This window comes from Chaetodon auriga, chromosome 20 (assembly GCF_051107435.1).
Source record: "Chaetodon auriga isolate fChaAug3 chromosome 20, fChaAug3.hap1, whole genome shotgun sequence".
In the NCBI taxonomy this organism is placed as follows: Eukaryota; Metazoa; Chordata; class Actinopteri; order Chaetodontiformes; family Chaetodontidae; genus Chaetodon; species Chaetodon auriga.
Window position 1 is genome coordinate 8980399 of NC_135093.1, and position 21313 is coordinate 9001711.

General features: G+C 40.8%; 2 protein-coding genes and 1 non-coding gene across 4 annotated transcripts in view; all 3 read left to right on the plus strand.

Annotated features, from left to right (window-relative positions):
- The first annotated feature begins 2008 nt into the window (after positions 1-2008).
- On the plus strand, positions 2009-6151 carry LOC143339440 (ras-related protein Rab-5C-like). Of its 2 annotated transcripts, none has more exons than XM_076760668.1 (6): positions 2009-2166; positions 2765-3121; positions 3758-3909; positions 4251-4373; positions 4493-4586; positions 5212-6151. In XM_076760668.1, exons 2-6 carry the CDS (start codon positions 2953-2955, stop codon positions 5337-5339), a joined length of 666 nt encoding a protein of 221 aa, XP_076616783.1. In that variant the 5' UTR covers positions 2009-2166; positions 2765-2952; the 3' UTR covers positions 5340-6151. The 2 variants fall into 2 exon arrangements, with proteins under 2 accessions (XP_076616783.1, XP_076616784.1); XM_076760669.1 differs by having other exon boundaries at positions 2026-2166; positions 2769-3121.
- On the plus strand, positions 3287-3369 carry trnal-cag (transfer RNA leucine (anticodon CAG)). Its single transcript has one exon. It is a non-coding gene; the product is annotated as a tRNA-Leu (tRNA).
- An 8185-nt stretch (positions 6152-14336) lies between the features above and the next one.
- Positions 14337-21313, plus strand: part of LOC143339258 (zinc finger protein 385B-like) — a 67312-nt gene continuing 60335 nt past the window's right edge. The window contains exon 1 of the mRNA XM_076760426.1: positions 14337-14479. Within this exon, the coding sequence (XP_076616541.1) occupies positions 14437-14479 (43 nt within the window). The 5' untranslated portion in view covers positions 14337-14436. The remainder of the gene's footprint in view (positions 14480-21313) is intronic.

Below are 21313 nucleotides of genomic sequence, written 5' to 3' on the forward strand. Positions count from 1 at the left end.
CAGCTGTAGGAAAACTATTTAGGTTAGGTTCATAATTGTGCAGGTGGGCAGATTGTGCTTTACTGATGTAAAAATACTTCCACTTTAAAACTAGCATTAGCATTCACTGTGTTTTGTACAAACATGACACTGACTAACCTGCTGGTGGATCAATGAGGTCATAGCAGGTTTCCCAACATCATGTCTGGCCTGGATAAGTCACTGTTTGTGAATCATACACTGGATTTGCATCGATTGCTCAATGAGTCCAGGTAAAAACTCCAGTAGTGCTATTTACCAGCTGAGGGATCTCTCAGTCAAGGTTTTCTCTTTACTCTTGAACCTAGAAGTAAGAAAGTGTATTCATTAAAAAGGCAAAAATGAAGCAATAGTAGCAGCAGTGTCATTTAGGCTGTAGGGCACTTCATCATATTTTCCAATGAAAGGGCACCGTAGACATCACTTTATCATGTTTTTCTTTCGCACTGGGCCACTGTTGAGTGCACTTTCATATTTCATCTATCACAGGAGCATTCAAGAGGGCACTTTTGCACCGTTTCACAGCATCATTAGCAGAAGTTACTCAGATCCTTTACTTAAGTTAAAGTGGCAATCGCACAGTGTGGAAATACTCTGCTGTAAGTAAAAGTGAAAGTATTAATTTTTATGTCACTGATCCAAACGCAGGGTTTTCACTTTCAGTTTCAGTTAAGCTTAATGAATCCTTTGTTTTAGCAGTATGTACTGAACTGTGATTTTTCAAATATGACAATGAAAGATTTGGAGCCGTAGTGGGTTTCCCAGCATCCATGTCTGGTCTTGTGAGTAGGCACTTTTAGAGTTAATATTACACTGGATTATCGATTGCTCAGTCCAGATGAAAAGGAAGCTAGCAGCACACATTTGAGGTATCAAAACTCCAGCAGGATAATTTACTTTATCTTTTATAATACGTAGATTATGACCATGCTCCCAGTAAATAACAGCATTTGATTTCTCTTACTTAGCTCAGACAGACAGTGATGCACATGAGACATTATGAAAACATGAAAACTGTAGCCAGGGTCAGTTAAGATGCAGAAAACACAACAAACCTGCAGTGTATTTTTTTTTTTTTTTTAAGTTGAATGATATCCTTCGAAGCCAGGTGGCACAACACTGTACATTATTGTGTTTGCAGCATGTTTGTTGTGTCTGTACAGTATGTGATTTTATAGCTAAAGCTCAATAATTTTGGCAGTTTTTGAGATCTTTCCATTTTATTACCGGTGAAGAATCTCTGGTCCAATCACACAAAGGGTCTGCTGAGTTTCCTTTTTCTCTATCACATTGCACCACCTTGTGGGACTGTAGATGAGATGCTGAAATGAGTGTTAAGGAAGGAAACCCATAATGGGGATTTCACTGTGTGTTGTTTCAGTATGTATTTAGAAGTGATGATGTATTAATGACAATCCATAATTTTTTTTTTTTTTTTTTTTTTAATTTTATTCTTTTTCAGTCAACAGTTCAGAAATACTGGCATTGCATTTGTATACATTTAGAGTTCCTAGTCTGAGAAGCCAATAAATAAGATAATCAATTATTAAAAAAAAAAAAAAAAAAAGCAGAAAAATGTGTGTGCATAAAACATATTGTCATCTGTCCACATAATCTTAAAGATCACATAACACTTGAGCTTCTGAGAGATTTAAAGTCTGTGATCATTTTCAAAAGCTGATAAAAAATGGATTAACCTTTAAATGTCCGCATTTATATGTGCAGTTCAGCAACCATCACACTTTTTTACACAAGTATTCAAATGTTTGATTCTGCATGAAAATTTCAGATTACATTTTACCATATTAAACATCGGGAAACACATTTTTGGTGGCCAACAGATCACGTTCCCGTGGTTAAATGTTAAAATGCCTAAAAAAAAAAATATTAATCACACCCTAAATTTAAAAACTCATTATCAGATCACTGTGATTCGCTCTACTTCTGACGGACCACTATCCGGCCATTTGATTGGTTGTGATATTGCATCACATGACAGATGAATCCAGGAAGTATTTTGGTTTCAGAAGGCGGAAGCGTATAATTTACTGAACCTGAACGTGTTTTGGGAGAAAACGTTCTTAACGAGGAGCAATACGGTTCGAAATACTATTCACAAGGCGGAGTGGATATTACCTTTCGTTGCTGGTAAGAACACCGACGTGTTATTTGTCGCCTTTTAGCCTTTTTCCTCGTTAGCCCCGGTTAGCATTGCTAACTCGCCTCGTAGCTAACTTCCATCTGGTTCTGTTTTTGTCTGCTTGAACGATCAAAGTTGAGAGCAGCAGCTTTAGCTGCTTTTCTGATGCAATCATTTGTTTCGCCGATTGTTATTTTTGTGTTTTTAGCTTTTCTCCAGACTTTGTTTAAGAGAATGTGATGTACAGAAAGAAGATAGTTTATAATGATAGCGGTGTGTCAAGTCAGTTAACGTTATATAATCAACTTTTAAAGTGTTTCTCAGTCAGTGTTTGCGGGACTTGATCTTCAAACTTTTTTAGCTGTAACATTCAAAGTCATTATTACTTACCGGGTTAAATGGTGACTGGTGAAAAACTCACTGTCATGATGAGAGACACGAAATGAGTGTTGGCTATACAAGATTGCTGCTGCGGCTGACGACTTTTTCCACCATCTCCTAGTCTACAGATTACTTTCTCGTGCAATTAATTTACCGTTTTCTTCATAAATTTTCATAAAGCAGTTAAAAACTCTCCCACTCTGATTTTCCATGTTATTTCTCAAGGTAGTCTGGGTCACTGGGGTCACTCCATCACTGCCCACCCGATCCTGCTCTTCCCACCGGTAGTTTGGCTTCTGACCTCGTTCACCATCAGTGCCTGCGTGTCCAGACTCAGCTCCCGTCTTCACATCTCGTTAACCTGTAGTTTCAGCCCATCTCTGGCCGTCTGATCCGTGACAGTTCTCTTGTCAATGGCTGGGCGCGGTGGAGGAGCAACCAGGCCTAATGGTGCCACAGTAGCAAACAAAATCTGCCAGTTTAAACTGGTGCTGCTGGGGGAGTCGGCGGTGGGCAAGTCCAGCTTGGTGCTGCGCTTCGTCAAAGGCCAGTTTCATGAATTCCAGGAGAGCACCATTGGAGGTAGGTGACAAATACCTGTTTCTAGACTTCATGACTTCTCGACTGAATTGTTCCTGTGTGTATATAAAGAATAAATCAGGGAATAAAACCACCAATACTCATGCCAATACAATACCTAAGAAACATACCTGTGTTCTTAAATGCTCCTTTGAGAGTGTTTGACATGTCAGGATGGCCGAGCGGTCTAAGGTGCTGCGTTCAGGTCGCAGTCTCCCCTGGAGGTGTGGGTTTGAATCCCACTTCTGACATAGATGTTTTCCCTAATTCATTAATTAAATAAAGTCCTATTTTATAACAAGCAGCTGTACATTTAAACCAGGAATAATCAATCACCGTAGACGTCACTCAGCTTTCTTCTTGTGGTACCTACGCCGAAGAAGTAGCTCAGAAAATTCTTAAAGGTCCTCTTACTAGCTATTGTTGAAGCCTTCAGCCACATGTGGACCTTCAAGCTGAGTTTCTATTTTCACACATGTTGTTCCCAAAGTCAAGAATGAGCTTATTATTTACTGTTTGATCACACATCCTTGAAGCACTTAAGCATTCAATGCATGCCTGAACAGGATCTTCCAAGAGGATGGACTCTGGGCTAATACGTTATCATTCCACTGATCTTCGTTGTCCTCCTCTCCTCAGCTGCCTTCCTCACTCAGACTGTCTGCCTGGACGACACCACTGTGAAGTTTGAGATCTGGGACACGGCAGGTCAGGAGCGCTACCACAGCCTGGCTCCAATGTACTACAGAGGCGCTCAGGCGGCCATCGTGGTCTATGACATCACCAACACAGTAAGTTTCACCTGCAGGGCAGCAGAGGCCGGCAGTCTTATCAGTCAGTGGCAACATGATGAACTGGGATGGGTTGTTGCTTAAGTTTTGTTGTTACTTTTAGGTGTACTTTAATGTTTTTTCTGTATTTTTAGTCATCATACGTCTATGTTGTAGTCTAAAATTAGACATGTAGGTGTTGAGACTTGTGGGTGTTTTGAGGTGACGTCTTCATATCAGATGTCGGTCAACTTCTTCCAAATTTGTACATGCTGCAAAGTGAAAATGTTCCATCGAAGCTATAGTTGTCATGTGAATACCCAAGGTGAGAAGAATATTGATAAAGTTTGCTGCTCGTTTAGGATACTTTTGCACGAGCGAAAAACTGGGTGAAGGAGCTGCAGAGACAAGCCAGTCCCAACATCGTGATCGCTCTGGCTGGAAACAAGGCAGACATCGCAAACAAGAGAGCTGTAGAGCTTCAGGTATGAAACATAAAGCAGCTCTGCAAAACCTTATTCTGAACTAATTATATCATAGAAATTGTATTAAACTTGTCAGTAAATGTCTCATATTCTCCTCGATGTCTAAATGATGTTCTTAGGAGGCACAAGCATACGCTGATGACAACAGTCTACTCTTCATGGAGACCTCAGCCAAGACTGCCATGAATGTCAATGAGATTTTCATGGCTATCGGTAAGTGCATCATTCTGTTGAGTCAAATGTCCCTTCCCACTCCTCCCACAGACAGATATTTCAGGCAACAGCTTAGTTTACCTTCCCCTTACTTCTGCAGAAAAGCTGAATTACACACAAATTTCAAGAGGAGAAAACTGACACAGCTTTCTCAACCTGACCTAAATTGAGTTGGTGCTGTTGGATTTTAATTGTAGGTTAAGAAAAGACAGTACCCGGAGGGAAAAATAATGTCCACACCGGTTCATTCAAAATCAAATGAAACTACAATATTCAGATCTGAAAGAGCCACTTCCCTCTAAGAAATTTCGAGTAACAAGACCAGTAACATTGACATTTATGTGAAGGAATACTGAAAATTCAGCATTTTTAGGCACTAAAATCCCCAAAACACAGCTGCTAGCCTGCTGCTAATAAACTGACCTGAGCAGCCAGCATAGCCTGTAACTTCAGTTCAAACAGTAACTTGACATTAATTAGAGCTGCAACTAATGATTATTTTTATTGTCGATTAATCTGCTGAGTCTTTTCACGATGGATTGATTAATCAATTAGTCAACAGAATGCGACCATTTGCAAACCCTTTGTCTTGTCCTTTGAAACACCTGCGCTCCTGTCCCTGCAGCGAAGAAGCTACCGAAGAACGATCCTCAGGGCGGAGCTGGACAAGGGGGCCGGACCCGGACCGGAGTGGATCTACAGGATGCCGCTCCTCAGGGGCGCAGCAGCCAGTGCTGCGGCGGGGCCAATTAGCAAGTAACGATGAACTTAGTGAGCGAGCCCTGAACAGCGATTTAAGGACAGCACGTAGCTAAAACCCAGAGAGGCAGGAGAGGCAGAGCCACTCGCCACCCCTGCACTTAAACTGAGATAACAGATGAGATTATCTGGATCCTCTTTGATTTACGGAACATTTGTTTTAAAGAATCATAAGCTAGAGGGAATTCCCATGATCCCTCACTACTTCTCTCCTGTCTTTCCCCAGTGTTTCTATCTACCTCCCTGTTCATCTTCAGCCTCTGTCTCAGTTGATTGATTCTGTCTTAAAATCTTTTTTTTTTTTTTTGAAGGGTGATGCTGAGTTGTTTTGCCATTTTCCCTTTGTTTGAGTGTGTGCGTGTGTGTGTCTGTTATGTATGTGTATGTATTTAGTACATACACATACATGTGTGTTGGCAGTTTACTTTTCTACTCTTGTCATTTCCCTCTACATCGATCATCAAGAAAGATACAAATACCCAACTGTTAATGCTGAAACTGCAAATGACAGAGCAATTAATCTTAAGGATTTTGTCTTATTGCGATTTATTTTGCAGCATTTTGTTGTCTGTAGGGACCCGGACACGACGCAGTGATGAGGAAAATTCTCGACTTTGCTTATCGAAGCTGGTCATGATTGATAGGCTACACATCTGAAGATGTCTCTGAACCGTGCAGCAAATGCAGTTGTTTGCATTCATTGTGTATTGATACCTGTAACACCAGAGAGTTGTTAGCCTTTTTTTAAAAAGAAATGTGAAAATAACTTGTAAATCTAAAAAGTAATAAATAACATGAAAGATTCATTTTGTTTTGAGTTGTTTTGCAGTGGTGTGGTGTGGTGTGGCGTTTGAGGACATTTCCAGTGTGTTTTTTAAAATCTGTTGGTGGCTTCAAACTACTGGTGGAAGAAGCAGTGCCGCCTCTATGGCCACAAACAGTTTTTAGATTCAAAAGACACCATGTTGGCTCAAATAGAGAGTCACGATTCGTGTCCTGGGTAATACATTAATCAACTGCTTCGTGCTAATTCTCTTTTACTGTAAATTGGAATCAGATCTCATTAAGATTATTTTTAATAGTTTTTTTTTATTGATTGGATAACTAGTTTTTTAACAGATAGATCTGCCTGCCTTGTTGAATTCAGTGTTAAAGTCAAAAGTCTGAACAGGTGTTGCAAAAAGGGTGTCGGTATGATTATGTGAATATGATTTGTCTGAATTCTTCATACAACATGCTGATAGCATTGCAGGTGTCAGTATGTAAAATAGTGGCATCATAGCTGATAGGAAGACACAGAGCATGTGTGTTTACCCAAAATATGGCTGCCATGAGGGGCAATAAATCGCCTTTATGGCGTCCATGGGACGGATTCTGGCTTGCACAGTAAGAGCAAGCTACTTTAAATAGATGTATTATTTTGCTAAATACACATTTGACTGTATATCATGATCTTGTTTGCCAGCTCACTCAGAAACATGGCGAGACATATCATGCCTACATTCATCCTGCCTGAACTCCAAGGAGCATCAAAGGGTTTTAACACAGTCTGAAGTTCAGTACAAGGAGTCCATCATTCTAGATCCGTTTTATTCCTAGATCTTTGTTAAATGATGGAACAGATCCTGAATGAAGATACTAATAAACGTCTGAATCAGATATTTGCCCAAATGCAATGCAAAGCCTGAAAGGCTGCAAAATAATCAGAAACAGTATCAGTAAACATGTCCAACCACTAGATGGCAGCATCACACAGGTCCAAAGAGACACATGGGTTTTCTTGAATACATCTGAGACCCTTACATGTGGTCATTATTTCCTAATAATTAAGAAAACACTTTAGTTCTGCTGAACTTAAACAATTAGTAACTGACTTAAAATTAATCTTTTTTTCTAACTGATTCAACATCAAAGTCATTCGTCAAGCAAAAATGTCAAATACTGTGTGTGTGTGTGTGTGTGTGTGTGTGTGTGTGTGTGTGTGTGTGTGTGCGTGCATGTGTGCGCAGAGCACTGTGGTTGAGCTTTTGGCAAAAATATGACCATGTTTAAATGAAGAAAGGGACAAACTCATCCTCATTTTAATGGCTTGAAGAAATTTAGTACCCAGTTGGTGTTTGCATTTGCATGCATATCCATCTGTGTGCATGTGTGGAAGAGTACAGTGTGTAGATCGACTATGCGAAAAGCCATTACTGGCAAAGTGAGGAGAAAAATACCGGCGTGGTAATGGCGTGCTTCACGTGCGCCCACCTGATTATTCTCTGGCTTGTTTTAATGCAGGGTTTCTCTGGGTTAATGCAGCAGCTCACTTTGTTGTGATGAACGGTGGGTGACCTTTTAATAGAGGTGCCTGAAGCTCTTTGAGGTTTTAAGTCTGTTAGTTAAAGAAACTGTATAATAAATGGAGTCCATGCGGCAGAGGTGCTCTGAGTCCGCTAAGGCTTCAGAAATGTATTTGTGGCAGTGGTGTGAGCGTTTGAGGATGCAAACTGTCAGACAGTGGAAAGTCTGTCACCAAACAGTCACTCTTGTGGGTTCATTTGGTGCACCTTGCTAAAACTAATGCAGTCTTGGGCAAAAATGCAATAAATCATCAGGCATGAAGGTCAGAATTTTCTATTATTGTTAAGAATTGATTCAGTTGTTTATTCAACGTAATGGTTTTTTGGAGGCTCATGATTGTGCTGTTGCAGTGTTGGCAGTGCAGTGCAGTAGATAATGTTGATTATTTAGCACAACAAACGGTCAGTAACAGTAAAGAGACATGATGTCATAGACTATTTTAAAGTGAGATGGTAGCTGAGTGACATTCGGTTTCCTGCTGTCACACAAATACTTGACATTGGGCGTATCAAGATGAACAGTCACTTCTGTCGAAGACACCTTTCCTCAGTTCAGTACACTCAGAGGATTTGCTGATACAACCTTTCTTGGTCGGGTTTGACCAGTAGCTAACATTACTGTCTAATATTAGCTCATAAATTTAGATTTTAAACTGTGTAACTGACATCACTGAGCGTGTCCACTGATTGGATGACTCTTCTCTATTTGTGCTACTGTTACACTGTGTTTTATCATTTAGCATTATCTGTTAATAGTCACTTGTGGCCTCAGTGGTTGCTGATCGATAAACGTTACGCAGTCTAGTGTCATCAAACGCTTCCACTGGAAGTTCCTCATTATGTGTCGCTCTGGGTGTGAATTATTGATACATTCACACCCAACTAGCAAATCCAAACAAGAAGTCAAGTATGACATTTTTTAACTTTAAGTTCATGAATGGATTCACTCGTGTTTTACCCGGAGATCGATTGCTTTTAAAGGTTTCTTTGTGTTTCAGTCACAGGTACAGCACATTAAAGTCTGTTCTGCCGGTCTGACCCTCCATGTAAACAATAAAACTACAACCAAGTAAAGATTTTTACACCAGATGAAATGGTGTAAACCGTTTTTCAGGCTGACAGCCCCGCTATTGTGGTTTTGATGCCTCAGACCTAACATTAAATCCGCTTTTAAAGCCATTTCAGCACACACACACAGACACACACACAGACACACACACACACACACACATACTTGCCTCAGAGACATGCAGCATCTCTGCCAAAAGCAGGCGGCAGCTCTGCTCACAGTAAATGATTTCTCATTTGTTGAGCTGTCAATCAAGACGTGTTCTGTCAAAAAAGAAACTAATTTCATACTTGGTGTCTGTGAATCATAATAGTGTGAGAGCTGGACTGAAATTGCCTGTGTTCACAGGAAGAGATTTGCAGAATAAAGGAAATGTGCCCTGAAAATAAATGCAGCCGCAAACCTTTTACGCATTCACATCATTCGGTGTTTCTTTTTTTTTTTATGCGTGCAACAAATTAAACTGGTAAAATGGCCCAAACCTAGCTTTAGCATGGTGTGGTTGTCATAACAGCAAGGTTTTCTGTGTTAGCTTTAGTACTGTAAATGTGTTTTTCTTGAGAAATCACCAGCCCAGTTCATATAGACCGAAAACAAACATTTCCAAATGCTCACTCTGATGGATTCCTTCTATCTTCTTGGACAGAAGGAAATGTCATTAAATACCAAGGGCACAGGGACACGGTATCTGGATTGCTTTCTGTGATTTCTGCTGATAGCGTCGTGCGTGTGATGTGGTGCAATAATTGTCTCTTATCTAAAATGAAACATCGAACAGTGTTTCCACTGGATAGGATGCTGGTGAGGAAGGAACCAGCCTAAAGCGCAGTAAACAGTCACTGAAAGGAGAGTGATTCTTTTAAATATCTTGCATTATGTTGCGTTGTATTTGCCCAACGTTCACACTGTCTCAGCATACGTTTGCACAGACGTATTCAAGTCAAGCAGTTGAAAACAAAGTGGCTTGTTTAGTAGAATACTGAAGACAGTTCAAGTTTTCTTGGTTCCTAATGCAAAGGATCTTAGTGTGAAACTAAAAAATATAAAATCCACATATTCACTGGAGCCAGCTTGTTAACTTAGCATAAAGACTGCAAACAGGGAGAGCCAGCTGCTCAGAAAAGATTGATAGCATTCTCGTGCATGGACAGTGAATATGAAGCTATAGTACAGCTAGCAGCCAATTAGCTTAGCTTGGAAACTGAGAGAAACAGCTAGCCTGGCTCTGTCCACAAGGTACCAAAATCGGCCCAGCAGCTCCTCTAAAGTCCATTCATTTACACATTTTATCTTGTTTGTTCAATCTGTACAGACATTGAAGTGTACAAATGGTAATTCCCCATCTTAAGGGGGAAATATCTCTTGGCTGGGGTTTCCTGGAGTCCCCCATGTTTGTCTTTCAACTGCTTCGAGCCAACGAAAAGTCCTCAGATTACCCACCTTAAAATGGCGAGCGTGTATGGATCATTCAAGGGAGACATGACATGATAATTATTGGCATTTAGAGGTGTTGTTCAGTAGATTTAATTACCTTATATTGAGAGAGCCAAGCTAGCTGTTTCCCCCTGTTTCCAGTCTTAATGCTAAGCTAAGCTAACCAACAGCTGGCTCCAGTGAATATTTGTATTTCCCAGAAGGTCACACTATTCCTTTAAGACTGAGTGGAAAAGATTTTCTTTTGAGCACGTATTAAAAACCATCAAGCCTCACAGTTTTCCCAGGTACCATGTTTCCACTCTATGAACTCTTCATCTCAAAGTTTAACATCTACAGAGCACAATAGCTCAGCTGATGAGGGGAGATTTTTTTTTGTTTGTTTGTTTTTTTGCACACTCACACTTTTCCCAGGATCAAGAGGACCAAGGAAGAAGGTATAGTGGTAGGATTTAAAAATCTATCGGAGCGCTTACTTGGCTAACACTGCAAGATTTTCAATGCTTTAACTTTGTTATTGAAGTCTATTCATGATTTTTGTTTCCAACTAGGCCTTAAAAATGTCTGCTTGTCTTCCCTTTGGCACTTTCTCTTTAGGGAATCACTGACATCTCGAGCCTCCATTACTGACAAAACTCAAGTGTGCTTGAGTGACATTGACCCTCAGGGACAGAAGGACCAGTAGAACAATGATGTACACTTGAGGAGCACATCTTACCCAGAATTCATTGTGATCATTTCCAATTTTCATCAGTTGGTTTTCTGCAAACCTTTCGCCATCCTTCATTCTCAATCATTAGGCCTGCCCAAGAGTAATTGCGTTATTTGTTAAATGCTCCCTCAGACTTTCCCCCGCTCACTCTGAAAGTGTCCACCTATGATGTAGATTCGTATTGCTCAGTGTCAAAGAGAAGTGAAGTAATGCATATTAAATGAGCCCTGGGATACATTGAAGGTCTGGCTCTGATGACTTCATAAGGGTTTTTCAAAATAAAAGAATGACATAGAGAAGGTCAATCAAAGTCATGTAGATAAGACAAGATTGTGGTTAAGTTATTTGTAGTAATTGTAGTTTCATTTAAATGTATATTTGTAATAATGTCACATTGTCGAATCAGTGGAACTCGATAAAACGATTTAATCAATTCAATTCAATGAATTTTTGACCTGTAAGTAAAATAAAATAATGGACACATTTCATATCTTACATGTGTCACGCATCTATGTAAGATGATGCTACTCTTCACCAGTCATTACAATTCACAGACACCTCTTTGCCTCACATCTTGTTTGGTCATTTTCCGTGTCGTCATATCCACAATTGCAAATTAGCTCAGAAGATTTTTAACTTTATTCAGAAATGTCAGTTTAACTTCCTGACCTTACCTTAAAGGTACATTATGCAGGAATTGACGGTTACAGTTTGAAAAAGAGAAAAACAAAGAGTTTTCGGCGCTGTGTCCGCCATTTTCGTGGCTTCCTCCCTTGGATGTGTGGTGCTTACAGTCTGGTACCTGGTCTCTACCTCTTCATGAAGCCCCAACACCACCTGCACACTGTTATGTGCTGGCGATGACAAACCAACCACCCAAAGGTTGCAGCCCAGAAACATCCAGCAAAACAAGAAGAAAATACAGGCAGAGGGCAGAGTCTCTGCAGGTAAATACACCACCACACGCTTCTAGTGGGTCATAAGTGATGACTCAGAGGGATTACTTTTGTTTGAGTCTATACATTTTTTTTTTTTTTTTTTTTTGGAAAATCCTGCATAATATACTTTTGAATTATAAAGAGTTCATAATGGATGTTTATTCATGACATCAGTCAGGGTCTCCTGGCTAATAAATGATCAAAATGCTCCTTGCTGCAGCCACAGTAGAGGACTGATACCTGGACCTTCTGTATATCACACTGAGTCAGAAGTTGATTGCTGTAGTCACGCTCAAATACTCCTTTCTGTGGAGGGTTACACTGTTCCAAGCCGTGAACTGCAGTCATTATCTGGCTCCATAACCAACACAGTGGTGCTATTCTCCTCCACAGTCTCACTCCATCCTTTTAAATGAACCGCTCTTATCCTTCAAGTGCTATCTCAATCAAAATTTGAAGCCAAAAGACAAAGTGTTTTTAAAAAAAAATGTTGCCATAGTGACTAGTAAAGTAAAATTGAAATGTGTGGGGCTGAGGAGCGGCTGGGTCCTCGATAATTGTGGGGCCAGAGGAATAAAAATGTCCCTTTAATGACAGCACTCAAGATGATGATGGAGCTGAATGCTGGTATAAACTTTGATGCCGGGAGCATGTTGATTGGACTCGAGCTTCGTGGAAATGGAACCAGATCTGCCCAATAAATCCTCACCCAGCCTTCACAACAGGAGGCTGATTCTGCTATTGTGGGAGTATGCAGTTTGAGCCAGCTTTGTGTGCATGTGTTTCTGCATATGTGTTGTTTTCTTTTGTATCCACGCGCACACAAGCAGAGACATCAAGAGCGCTTGATGAGCTGTGATATCTTACACCCTTGTCTCTGTTTGCATGTGCACACAAGCAAATGTGCACCTTTATTTTTAGGGTGGCTGCCTTGCGGTGGGGTCGAGCAGGGTGCCAAAGGACTTCAATGAGAAGGACATAGCGCAAACTCCAAGTATGTTTCCACCGTGCATCCATCACTGTCTGGCTGACAGCTGACCCAAATGCACACCACCAGGTCGGCCGCCACACATACAGGCATGTGCCCGCGTCACTGTACTCCCAAATTCATGTGCAGGCATCTGCTTTTGAACATGGGCCAACAATGTTAATGAGGGGTCTAAAGGGGGTGGGATTAGGGAATGATGGCTGGTGATAGGCCATGAAGCACACAAACAGGACCTAAAGGTGGAGAGGATTTGACATGCTAGAATGATACAACATTTTCCTTTGACCCCCTCCACCAATTTATCTTACTCCAAGTGGCTGTTATGTGGCAAAGGGTTTTAATAGAACTGTTTATGGATGTACATTAGCATTGTTTCAAGACTGTAAAAATGCTTGTAGGTGTTTTCCAAAGACTTTAATCGATGTCAGGCAAAAATGTACAAACTGCAAATACACAGAAGAGTTAAATCTTTTCCTGAGACTGAGGGTTTTAGCTTCCAGTCTTATAAGCAGGCAGATTTTTAAAGGGGCCTCCACAGATTTCACATATACGTAACCCTGATGATGTCACAAATTCAAAACAGAAACCTACGTCGGAAACTGGAGAGGTGACGTTTGAAAGACATGGGCTTTAAATCTGGGCATGACGGGAATGGTCTCAATTCAATTCAATACAATTTTGACTGCTATCGCTCAAGTCCCCCAATTTCTGCTGAGGTACAAAATGAAATCCCTGCATAAACCTTTAAGATCTTCTCTGTTGTTACACTATGAAGCAGAGCCTGAGTCGGCAAATATTAGCATATGGTATTGTAGATAATCTGGTGTTTTTCCGTGTGAGTCGTATACTGCATGTTTTCAGGTAGACGCAGTGACAACATTAAATGGTTTGTTCATAAGAGAGCACAGATACACTTAAAGTCTCCTTCAGTGCATAATGGCACAAATTTGAGGAATGTGTATTTAATATGTTTATGTCAAGTCCTGTTGTTAAAAAAACATATATCAATTGATATATTATTATCAGACTCTGACCAAACAGTGAGAGCTACTGGCCTAAAAAAAAGAGAGAAAAAAACCCCCCCACTGTCAGGCTGTACTGGTGGGTAATGTCTCATTTTGTGATCATATGAACAGCCATGTTAAGGACACTAAAACGCCAAGTCTGTGTTTATTTAGTATAAAAAACTGAAATTTACTGGGAAGAAGAAGTCTGACATCCCTGGAAATGCTGTGTCTACTTCTGCATTTCTATTCAAACCACTGCTGTGAGCTATAAGCGTAGCCATAACCCTTTAAAAAGTTCCTCATTCTGCTTTAAGCAAATCTAATCTTTTCTAAAAAAAAAAAAAAAAAAAAAAAAAAATCCAGTCTCATAACGTCTTACCGCTGCTCCCAGATCAGTTTTCTCACACCCATCGATTTCAGCTGCGCTTCCCCCCCCTCTCTCATCCTCGCGCGCAGCGATTTGGTATCTCAGTCGCGCAGGCGGCATTGGCACGGCGCGCGCACTGACTGTACCCGCGTGGTTTGTCTTTTCTTGACTCGCTCGCGGGACTGAAACGCCTGCCGGTTGAGCTCGCGCTGTACTCTGTGACAGCTGGAAATGGACAACAGCAACGAAGGAGCCGTGAAACCGTCTCACACAGGTAGGAAAACGTCTTTCATTCCTACATGTCGAAGCTGTTTGCGTTGTTTTGGACGCACGGAGTCTGCTCCCGCCTGTCGACTAAATGTTTCTACAATATGTCTCTGTGACACGAGGTAAAAATTTCTGTTATTTTGGCCAACGCTGCCACAAATTAGCTGGTGGACAATTGAGGAAGCGAGAAATCACTTTAATGTTAATACCGACAGGAGTGTGTCCGTCGGTCTGTAGGTGTCTTACTTTTTTTTAACATAAACATAATATTTCCTCAGTACGCGCATACTTGTGTGTTTTTTTTAAATAACGTGGTTATACTGTAGTTTTTGGACCAGGATGTAAACATTTTGCTCATTTAAGTTCTTCAGTTACCAGCAACGTTTGTTTTCGTCAAATTAAAACTGTTTCAATTAATTACTATTAGAAAGTGAAGTTATCGCTGATCAGGGAGCAGCTCTGCCTTATTTTTTTTTTTAAAAGGTGATTTCTTGCCTATTGATAAGGTCAAATGTTGTGAATCTAGTTCATGAATGGATCCAGATCCAGTCCAGGGATTGATTGGCTCTGTCCACAGAAGCCTTGTGTGTGTGTGTGTGTGTGTGTGTGTGTCCTTGTGCAGATGCCTGTGTGTGTCTTACAGTCACCTGAAGTATTTTGTGGAAGAAGCTGGAAATTAGAGGTACAGTCAGACAATAGGAAATGGACACAGCTTCAACTGTGGACACTACAAAAGACAAACATTTCCCTGTTTCAGCTGTTAACAGTCTGTTTCTTTGAGGCCATCACCTGCCCTTGGTCCCTTACAGTTTCTTGCTTAAAGGACTGGACATATCTAGGGAAGGTGTTGCTCAGGTGGTGGAGCGTGTTGTTCATTAGTGGCGTTGGTTGGTGGTTCGATCCGTCTGTGCAAGACTGAACCCCAAATTACCCTCTGTGAGTTTATGTTGGGGGAGGCAGAGGACAGATATCTGGCACAACTTCAGCTCCTTCCAGGCTGCATGAAGAAGGGAGGAACTCCTGCCACACAAGCTTATCATCAGCCTGTTTCACTTGTGTAGGTGTCCCACTGGCTGATGTGTATCTTCCCATCATCCGGTTATTTTCTCCAACAATGTATTGATTGTTTGGGTGATAAAATGTAAGAAAATAGTGAAAAATGCCATCAGAATGTCCTAAATCCCACGTTGACTCATTCAGGGTGTTTGATTTGTCCAAAACCAAAAGGTATTCACTTTCACATGATTGAGGACTGAAAAAAATATTCATATATTCACATTTCAGAAGCCGAGATCACTGATTTTTTGGCATTTTGCCAAATAAAAATGGCTTAAAACATGTGATTGCCTATTAAAGCACCAATTATTTTTCTATCGACTGACTCATTGAGCAATTGACTTAAAGTCTCAGCTGGACACATGTGCATACTCGCCCATATCCTTCAGTATGCTGAAGCACCTTATGTGTCGGTCTTGCTCGTGGTATTTCAGTTCAGCCTGTGTTTCTTCCTGTACATGTGTGTGTCTCACACTGTCATTACTGTGTGTTGCCATGGCGTACTCAGCTGCTGCTCAATTCAAGCAGAGTAGACCCACTTAAACACCCAGCCCCGTCCACATCATCATCTTCTGCATCCTCTTTAAATGACCTTGCTCTCCTCCGTCCCCCTCTGCATCGGCTTCAAACCTAAATGGCTCTAAATGACGCCCGCCCGCCTGCCAAACACCGCCGCATCGCCGGAGAGATGTTCTTTCCAACTGCATGCAAGCAGTCATTTTCGCTGTGAACAAAAGGTCCTTGATTCATCAAATCCTGCACCTCCTGCTGCCCACTCTCCAGAGTGATGCTGTAATTTTCACCAGCTCTCCCCCTGTGTGAGGCTGGGAGAGTTTGTAGTTTTTTTTGTGCCTTTGGTGATTCTGTCGGGCTCTTAGGTGTGCTCACAGCTGGACCACACTCACACTATCCAAGCAGCATGAAGGCTCAAATTCACCATCTTCATTAAGAAAGGCAAAGCTGACTATTTAATACTCAGCAGACAGATAAACAGGTGGATAACAGCTTTCTCAATAGGTAATTGTTTAGAGGCTGCTTTTGAAAGAAGTGAGTGCATCTCGAGCCCTCAACAAGGCCATTTCAGTCACTGGGAGCATAAAAAAACAGTTTCACCAGACCAGTGCAGAGTGACCTGAGAGGTCTGGTTAGCTCATAGCTTTTAAGCAGGTGCAACAAATTGCACTGCAAGACCACCCAGTGCTTTGTGGGTGAAATAAGTATTCTTAAAGGCAATTATAGGGAGCACTGGAGAGCTTCCTGGAAATAAATCAGCTGTACCTGTCTTCCCTGTCCTGTGCTCAGAGCTTAATATTTTCTGTGGGAGTTCGGTGGCTCATTTCACAAAAGTGATTTGTGGCTACTGCTCACATGCAGATCGCAAGTAGTGGAAACAGTTTATGAATCAATCAGATGATCAGCGGAACATTAATGGGTGACTGTTAAACAATCAAAAGAGCAAACATTGTCTTACGTGCAGTTCCTTAATTGTAAGGATTTGCTTGTGATGGTAAACTGAATATGTTTGGATTTTGGGCGGGTCCAGGTCAGCAAAAGAGTTTAAAGAAACATGGTTTTAAGCGAATATTTCTTGTAGAATTGTAGAATTTGTTGGTCCATTTCTCAAAACTCTCTGACTTTTGCAGCCTGTCTGTGACACTCAGATTTACTATTGAGGGGCTGGTAGATGTTCAGTTTGAAAAGTTAATTTCCCACCTCTGTAAACGGGTCGTAGAAATATATTTTGGTCTTTAAAAGCTTGAACAAACAGCTTGAGAAGCATGACACAAGTTTTTAGCAAATGCTACTCAAACAGGAGTATGCTGTGTGTTGGTTGGGGACTGTTTACGAGCTATTGATTTGGTGCTTTAGTGATTATGTTCAGCCACAGGACTGTGTGTGTGCGTGTGTGTGTTGAGTGATCCACTCAATATAACCTACAGTGTCAGGTTGATATGATGGGGGGGTAGTTCACTCCAGCTGGATTCAGGCATCTCTGGAATGGTTCATTAAAATGTCGTTGGAGTTATGAATGTGTGGCTTTACCCTTGTTTCTATTACATCTACCTGCATGGCCAGAACCTCACACACTAAAATCAGTGTGTCGTTATGTCTCCTCGTCGTGTTTCAGATGTCTATGAGTTGTTAGCAGTTTCACCATAAAGACATCTTCCCTCCGAACTGCTCAGATATTTTAAATGATTGTTGGAGGCTCAAAGAAGATGGAATTTTACTTTTTACTGGTAATATCTGAGTAGGAATTTGAATGTGATACTTTTCCTTTAATGGAGTATTTTTACATGGTTGTATTGGTACTTTTACTTCAGAGAAGGATCTGAATACTTCTTCCACCACCACTTGTGCTGTCAGGCCAAAGATCTAGCAGTGCCCTGCATCCTTCACCGTCCTGCATCTGACAATAGGACACATTCACCGAGCACTTCTCTCTCAAACGCTGGTGATGAAGTTGACCGACCAGCCAGACCAGCCATCTTTTTTTCTCCCTCTCTAACTTTCTCTCCCACCTCAGAGCGTTCGCCTCTGTACTTTGACATTTGGCTGCTGCCGTCTGTCTCAGTAAAAACCATCAGCTGTGAAATTGAGAATAATCATGTGGAACGAGATTGGGATGGGAGCAGCTTGAGCTCCAGCCCTTCACTGTCTATGGACTCATGGCTCCTGCTGATAAAGTCCACCAAGGATTGAACAATCACCCACAAAACATTTTTTTCTGACGTGTCGGGAATATTACTTTTTGTCATCAGCATGACCCAGCAAAGATTTTCCTACAAGACTCGTCACTGTCAGGCCTTTTGGAGTCGGGCTGGTAAAACGACCAGTAATTAGCCAGAGCTGTGTTTTCTCTCATTGGTAATCCCAAATAATATTTACCCGCCATGGGGTGTGACATTCCTAATGTGTGTGTTATCATCCCAATGAATGTATTCAAGTTTGACTAATGCATCACTACCCATGACACCCAAACTCGCACACGAATCTGTCTGTCTTTATCTAAAGAGCCTCTAGATAGTTGGCAAGAAATAATGCAATTAAACAAGGACAATACACATAAATCAAACAGTCTCTGCACTAACATTGTACTGAAACCACGTGAGAAAAATACAAAAACAGTGTATTATCCTAAGTCTAATATATGAAAACAATCGGACAAAGGGTGATTATGCTGCTATCTTGCCTGCTCTTTGTCACAGAGAAACATGGTTGTATGCTAACCTGAAATCATATTATAAATTATATGAAAGAGGTCAACGTGTTGAAACTACAAACATGTCTGTGAAGTCCCTGTAGGAATAGTATGTTATGAATAATAAGGCTTGAAATAATAATATAGCTGAAGGCTTTGCTCGGAATCAGTAGGCGGTCAAGTTCATTCATAAAACATAACCTTTTATTTTGTCTCTTTTACAACCTTTTCTTTACATCCTGAAACCAAATTACAGAGAGCAGACCACATGAAGGTCGCAGTTCAGTGGCGCTGAGTGAAATTACACTTTCAGTACGCTTCCACTAGCACACATCTGGCGCTGCTTTCTAAATGCAGACAAATAACTAATCACACTGGACAAATTGAAACCATCCAGGTTGAAATTATAGAGTGTTTTTGTAAGGAATAAACTTAAATTAACCTGCACAGACTTGTGTATATATATTTAAATTGTTATTTTTTATGCTCTTATTTTAGTAGATGTGTCATATTTTAGTAGATGTCATGTCATGCACCAATTTCACCAGAAAAGATTCCTCGTATGTGTAAAAGCATTCTTGGCAATAAAGCTTTTTCTGATTCTGATTCTGATTCTGATTCTGACGATGTCTGCTTGAGCTCAACATGTCGAAAACTTTTATCAAAGTGAAATAATATTATGTTAAAGGGACAGTTCACACAAAAATCAGAGGATAATAGCTGTAGAGATGTCTGCCTTCTCTTGAATATAATGGGCCTGGATGGTACTCGGCTTGTGTTGCTCAAAGGAAATCATGACATGGTTACTCAAGATAATCCACAGACCTTGTTGTGGGGACTATTTTCTTTCTACCGAACTACAGCCATGAAGTGTATCGCTGCGCTTTAGAAAGTGTGCATCTACTCCCCTTACCTTAGCCTGACATTGCTACCTTATGGACATTGGTTTATTGCTAACCGATACTGCTAGCTAACGTTACGGCTCAGCAGAGGAGGACGCCATTAATGTTTACATCCCTCGCTCTCATGAGCCTCGCATCCATGAGTAGACACACGCTTGGTGTACGCACCCACATGTTATTATTTCAAACTAAACCCATCATTTTAGTGTGTGCCTGTCAACTCTATAGATAAACGTTCATGTTTTTCACTGACAAAGTAGTAGTTAGTTTTAAAAGCATGTTCTGTCTCTTAATAAACAAATGTAATGACATTAAATATCACACTGAAATCTCAGTCGTGTCATTTGGGGTCGTGGTCTTGAACACAGCTCGTTCAACACAATTATCATCTATTTCAATATAGAGTTTCTTTAAGAAAGGTTCATAACAAATACTACGATAATAATAATCAAATAAGTCTCAGTCAAGCTTGAAAAATGTCAAATGAATTTGTCGTTGTGAGACATTTATTCTACTTTCCCACAGTCTTACACTAAAACACGCTCCGTCTTAGGATAGTTTATTATGGGATTTTTCACTGTATCTGTGACTGTTGGACTTCACAGAGGACGCTTTCAGGAACAGCAATCCATTACAAATACTTCATCATGCAGTAAATTGCTTTTCTACAAATATTGCTTATAGCAGGGTTGTTAAAGGTGCACATGGAGTTTACCACCTGCTCTGTGATATCAAGGACCACAGGTCTTAAATCAGTCGGGGCGGTCCACCAATACATGGCAGAGCACAGCATCAGACACTCCTCTCACCGCAGCCGCAGTCTGTTTGATGTATCAGGGGTTTAATTTCTCTAATTTCACTAAACACCTTCATTAATACTCGTTTAAGGCTAATTTCAGGCGGATTTTTCATGTTGTGCTGTTGGTGTAACCTAAAAATGGTATTTGTTTGTACTTATGAAACCTTCTCAGACCCAGTTAGAAAAACATAATTTGCATGTTTATTATAAAGTTGCTGAATATCTTTTCAAAGGCACCGTATTTTGAAGTGCTAACTCACAAAATTCTTAATATGCTTATTCTCAATTTGGTGCAGATCAACAAAACAAACGACTAAAGACTAGGAAAAACAAAAACACCTGTTTGGATCATTCCACAGGTAAACAGGTTCATTGGTAACAGGTGATAGTATCATGATTGGGTATGAAAGGGGCATCCTGGAAAGGCTCAGTCGTTCACGAGCGAGGATGGAGCGAGGCTCACCGCTTTGTGAACACATGATTGGATAAAGGATGTTACTACATGGGCTCAGGAACACTTATGATTGCATCGTGTTTTTATTTACATTTTGCGCAGCATCCCAGCTCCTTTGGAATCAGGGCTGTAATTATGCTGTTTGATATGTAGAAAAGAGAGCGAAAATATAGGTACGAGAAAAATGGTGCATATGATCAATATGCACTGTACTGCGTTGTCACAGTCACCTCACAGGAGCCATTTTCTGCCCGGGAGTTTATTGTTGCACCTGCTGCCTGCGTTATCCAACACGCATTTCCTCTGCAGATGTCTGATAGCAACATGGAAAAAGTGACAGAAAGACAAGAAATGTTTAGACAAAGGACTTCTGTCTTCCTTCTGTGCAGCTAATCTGGCAAAAAAATACTCCAGCATCAGACATAATT